Source organism: Limulus polyphemus, unplaced genomic scaffold, assembly GCF_000517525.1.
Source record: "Limulus polyphemus unplaced genomic scaffold, Limulus_polyphemus-2.1.2 Scaffold4154, whole genome shotgun sequence".
In the NCBI taxonomy this organism is placed as follows: domain Eukaryota; kingdom Metazoa; phylum Arthropoda; class Merostomata; order Xiphosura; family Limulidae; genus Limulus; species Limulus polyphemus.
In genome coordinates this window covers 18,649-24,694 of record NW_013669764.1, presented here as the reverse complement: position 1 = coordinate 24,694, position 6,046 = coordinate 18,649, and the positions used below count along the sequence as shown (strand labels likewise).

The 6,046-nt window shown below is 30.3% G+C and overlaps 1 protein-coding gene across 2 annotated transcripts in view; it reads right to left on the bottom strand.

The window, feature by feature from the left end:
• Nucleotides 1-2,238: 2,238 nt before the first annotated feature.
• Nucleotides 2,239-6,046, bottom strand: part of LOC106470672 (syntaxin-like) — a 20,421-nt gene continuing 16,613 nt past the window's right edge. For both annotated transcript variants that reach the window (XM_022399315.1, XM_022399317.1), the window contains one exon: nucleotides 2,239-5,701. In XM_022399315.1, coding sequence (XP_022255023.1) covers nucleotides 5,621-5,701 — 81 coding nt within the window. In that variant the 3' untranslated portion in view covers nucleotides 2,239-5,620. The remainder of the gene's footprint in view (nucleotides 5,702-6,046) is intronic.

Sequence of the window (6,046 nt, the reverse complement as noted above, 5' to 3'; positions counted from 1 at the left end):
ACCTTACCAACAAAATTTTATTGAAATTACATATATATATATATATATATATAAACGGAAAACAGCATGCATAATTTTTTTGTTTTTCTCACAAAAGTATTCACAGGGTAGTAGTAGAAGTTACGTATTAAATAACAAAGTTTTAGAAAGTCATAAAGTGTTTTTTTTTTAACTACATTAAGCTTGATGAAACAGATTTTGAAACAATGAAGGTGATGTTAGCTACAATTATTATATTTAACTTGTATTTCTTATGATATCACCATCATCTTTTAGAAAAAACAAAAACACGAGTGAATAAATTAGTAATCCAATTAATCACCGAGATTGGGCTGCCAGCGACCTCTACTTTGATATTGTTACACCTATGTGCAAAAATAAAATAAAAACTATTTATCAAAGCAGGAAGATCAATCTACATTACATAAACTTAACTTTTATTAATAATTGACTGACAAACCCAAATTAAAAAAAAACATCAGGCATAGGTTTCCATCGTATGTGTTAATTTTTTTATGGCGAGTTTGATTTGAACAAGTACTATTTTAATTTTTGATACAGATATATGTATATTGATGATTGTAATAATCCATACAACTTTCTTTTATAATTAAAATACAATGAAATAAGGGTGTACAACGCTTAAACTGACGAATCGTGACCCCTTAAAAGTGTAATAATTGTGTTATACATCGCAATTACATTGGTAACAATTTCAATAACAACACTCCGTCATCACAAGTCCGTTTAGTAAGAAGAGTCTTATTGTGTTGAAGGTATCACACTTAGAGCGAAATAAATAAATTACATCTGTATAAATAGAGAAATATCGGTGAGCTCGTATAGTTACTAGCATTCATGAAAATCAATAAACAATCTTGAATGCATATTGGAGTTGGTTGTTAAAATATTCCAGATTTACAACAGAAATAACAAATCAACGGTTATACTAATAATAATGATCATTATTCACCTTTGGTACACCTTTTGAAGTATTTTTTTGCTATGCTTGACCTATTTCATAAACGCCATTTTATAACTGATAATCCTTCTAATAATGTAAACACAAACCTGATTTTTTGTTCCTTACAGCAAAAAGTTTGAAAAATCAACATTATTTACTTATAATGCAAAAAATATATACACACAGCGAAGATTATCCGGATAAGCGATTAGTCGTGGTTCAATTGTTTTCTATAGTTAATCTTACAACAAGTACCTACATGAAATTTAGGCATTAAATGCCTTCACGTTCGTATTAAACAGCATAGGACAACTAATCCATTTTTTATTGTACGCCTAATAAAATTTCGATGACACATATATAAGCTCTGATATAAACAACTAGAATATTTTCGTAAAAGTTACTCTATTCAAACTTAACTTTGAATTGTCATTAACATGAAGTAGAATATAAAAAAGGTTAGTACTTAATACATAGTAATACACAAAACTTGAAGATAACTGTTTGTATGGGTAAATTACCCTGATTTCACTAAAAATTTAAACTTATAATAATAATGGGAATATTAGGTTCAATTGAAAACTCTCAATATGCCAGGAGTGTCTAGCACCAGTATCGACAGACAAATTATTACCTACGTGAATTTTACAAGATTAAGTGTTAGATCTTTAACATTGTTAAGGGCCCAAGTTTCAAAACCAGAGGTTACGACCATTCACAAAATTACTCATTCTAACATTGGCTCTGCAGCCATGTGGCATCTCGTTCTAGAATTTTATACTTTCGTTTTTTTTTCTCTTATCCGGTTACACAATATAAACAGACGCACAAAACTATTCGAAAAGTAAACACTAAATTTCTCCCCCAAAAGTACGATTTTTTCCAGGCCCCATTCTTGCCCCACATCCACTATACGTTTGGTACTAAAGAACAAGGAACATCGGAGGGAATATACTTATTTAATTTACTTTTCAAAAGGTTAACTTAGCATAATAAGGGTATTCTTGTCTTGATTCACCTGGTTTGGAAAATTACCAGTTGTGATAAAGGTGATCTATTTTCTATGTACCTGGTATTGCAAAGTACCATTACTGATGAAGTTCATACACCGGTCTGTAATCTAGTTTCTATGTACCTGGTATTGTAAAGTACCATTACTGATGAAGTTCATCCACCTGTCTTTCTGTAATCTAGTATCTATGTACCTGGTATTACAAAGTACCATTACTGATAAAGTTCATCCACCCAGGTACCTAGAAACTAGATTACAGAAATGGTACTGCAAAGCACCATTACTGATAAAGTTCATCCATCAGTTTTTCTGTAATCTAGTTTCTAATGTACCTGGTATTACAAAGTACCATTACTGATGAAGTTCATCCACCCATCTTTCTGTAATCTAGTTTCCAATGTACCCGGTATTACAAAGTACCATTACTGATAAAGTTCATCCACGTGTCTTTGTGTAATCTAGTTTCTATGTACCTGGTATTCCAATGTACCATTACTTGTTTTGTAAAGAAACTCTAGTACTCATTCACCTTTTGGGGAAAGTAAAAGCATCGTTTTTAAACAAAACTAACCCAAAGGTGCTGCATTGTCTAGTACTATTAAGTACTATAAAGAATAGTTCTATTTTTGCTCTATTGGTAAAGTACTTTAATAAATCTTGAGGTGTCATGATCTAATAGAAATATCATGTTTGTAATCAATAAATCTACGTTTAAATTATTATTTCATAAAAATAATGAAATATATAAAGTTTATATTAAAGGGCAACCTTCACATAACCCTTCATTTATTTTACTGTCTACTTAAGTGCACTAAATTTTAGGAGTTCAGGTTTTAACCTTCACTGAAATTATCCTACTTACTCAATGTGTAAATTAAAGGTTGAAATGTTGAGGGTGATTATCTAACTGTATTTTACACAAGTATCTGCATGCTGTAGGAATTAATCAAACTGATTTTTGATGACCATCACTGAAACTATTGGACATTTTTATTTAAATAGAAAATTAAAGATATTATACGTTTCACAATATAATGTAGCCATTACTTACTCTTTCAATACATCCTTGCAATTATTGTTTGTGAACTTGCAGGATGTAACAAAGTCTGGATATGGAAAAAGCCTTTAAGTTTGAGTGAATTAAAACAATTTCTTGTAAGCTGTGTAGTATCACTACATAGGTGGATGCTGATAGGTGACTGGAATATGCTTTTGCATAAAACTCTCTTACAATAATGAGACGATTAATATTAAGCAAACAAAAATTATGAATATATCGTACATTATCAAAGGGAGTTTTGATATAATTTCTTTGAAGATATAATTCTTGGAAAAATTAAGTAAATAAAATCAATTCATTGTAAAAAAAACATAAGTTTAGTATGCATTTATAAGATTATAATAAAGAGTACAATAGGGCTTGGCATAGTTTGGTTGTTAGGAAGCTTGACTCACAAACTGAAGGTTATGAATTTGAATCTCTATTATCAAACATGCTCATTCTATATTGTTGCCAACTGGGCCAGCCACTCAAATGTGAAATTTCTTGGCTTACAAAAATACCGGCCACCCCAAACAGGTTGTGATTAAGGTTATATAAGAAAAACAAAATTGTTATTTGTAATTTTTTTTTTTCCATAAGTTCAGTTTTGAGAAGAAACATCACCAACAGTTAGTTTGCACAGGGCTTCATCAGACATGGAGTTTTAAAGTTTGTATTACACATTATAGTTTGACAGAGCAATGTCAAGTAGCGAATATTCTAACTTTGCTGTATTTCTATTTTGAGTCAGGATCTATAACAGTGATGTTTTTATCAGTTTACAATTCTAGAAATGTTTTAACTTTCTGACACCCATTGCAAAAACAAATTAGCAAAATACACAGAACCACAGTACATGTACTCACACATATAGGTATTTACCTCTGCATAACGAATGAACATGAAAGTTTGAAATTTTTTCAACAAAACTGAATGAAGAAATCTTAACAGTCAAATACTATGTAGACAAGAAAGAGAGGCTACATGTAGTTATTGCAACAAAACTGTTCTTTTTTCATTGTCTTTAAGATTCTGTCTCTCCACTGTACCTCCCATGTCATATCAAAGCATTGCAATAAGGCCATCAGGAACCCAGGTCTAACATTCATCTAGGGATGAAGAAAGAACAAGCAAGTGACAGCCAACTAAGGCTTCTTCAGAAGGCCACTTCCTAGTAATTTACATTAAAAATTAGTAAACGAATGGGTGAGATAAGTAAAGGTAATTCCAAGATATGATAAATACAGAATACTGTTGAGTCCAGCTGATAATCTCTAGTAAGGTTTACTATAAAAGTAAACTTTGACTTAGTAAGCTGAACATCAAAGACCTACATGAAGGAATGATAGAGAACTAGGATTTTCAATGTCATACATATTGCGATATTTATATATATTTACATTAAGGTATTTAATGGATATTGCTAGAGAATCTTGTATTGAGGATGTCAACCTGCACTTTAACCAAAGTTTATATATTCGCAAGTTTTGTCTCTTCAAAATCTTTCATTTTAAACTAACAAATAAAATTCTTAAAAGCACTTATTTTTATTCATATCACCACAATTTCTGGCTAATCAATTTTGTTTATATCTCCAGGTGATATCAGTCAATCATTGACTATTAAGTTTAGTTTTATAATGGTTCTAAACTCCAATCATCCAAAGCTAATCATATTCACAACCTTTAGCTTAGTTTTACAAAAGAATGACTCATGGTTTAGTATCTACATCACGCAAAATGAAAACAAGACCTATTACAAATAATGCATAATAAAATGATTAACTTTCTAATGAGCATTGTAACGTTTCTTCTTATCAGTACAGACATCTTAAATGCATTTATTTTATACAGCCCTTTAATTTACAATGCGCAAGAGCAATATAAGATGAAACTTTTAACATTAAAGATTTACAGCACAATAATTCTAGTCCCCTAAATTCTAATTTTTGTTTTTTAGTCTTTTTACTGTAATAACTTTGTTGTTTATAACTAATGTTAAGTATACTCTGGTTTCAACTGATTATCTTATCTATAATGTACCTACAAGGCTCAAATAATTTACCATACATGCTTAGTTTTTGTTGTTGTCTTTTTATATTCCTGGAAGATAAAGGCAATGGTATGAAGATCCGAGATCTTTTGATGAGGATGGTTGTATACATCAGCATGACATCCACAGTTTTCAAGGTTTAAACAAGTATAACTGAAATCTCAAAATCAACCAAGGATAGGATGTGTAACATACAGTGTTCTGTAGAGTTTAATACAGGAATAATCAGCTAAGAATTAAACTGTTCCAGTGTTAGAAAAAAGAATGTCAGATGAAACTAAATAACTCCAGGGTTAAAAGTACCTAGGTCTGAGAAGGTATAACAGTTGATCGTTGTCCAGATACACTGGATTTAAAATGTATCAGCTTACCAAGATTTTACATGTATAAAATGAGTGGAAAAGAACCATATAGTATTAAAAAGATCATGAAAAACTCAATATAAAAACAAGGAGAAAAAAAAGAAGAAATGCAAGCCTTTCATTATGTTCAGCATTTACCAATGGGTCAAGATAAAAGTGGGAGGAAGAGGGAAGAGACAGACAGCACTTCACATTCCTAGATAACCTCCTAGAGTAGAGACCAAGATCACCACCAAGATGACAACACAGATCATGATCATTATCTTTTTCTGAAAAACAAACAAGCAGAAAATGTTGGATTAAAAAAACTTCTTAGAATATAAAAAATATAACTGATAGAAATATTTAAATGATCATTAAAACATTAAAAAAATGTAGGCTGATAATGATGTAACAAATACCAAACCACTGTGGCTACATAACTTGTATTAGAACCAATGGTCACTTTCAAAAAATAATGGATAATTTTCTTTTTTCTTAACATGGTTCACATTATTCTGTATTCATACTAATATTTAGTTATTAGAATGAATATTTCCACTCGCATGACTATATATATTACATCTTATCTATGTGTAAAATAAAGAATTCCACTCACATGACTATATATATTA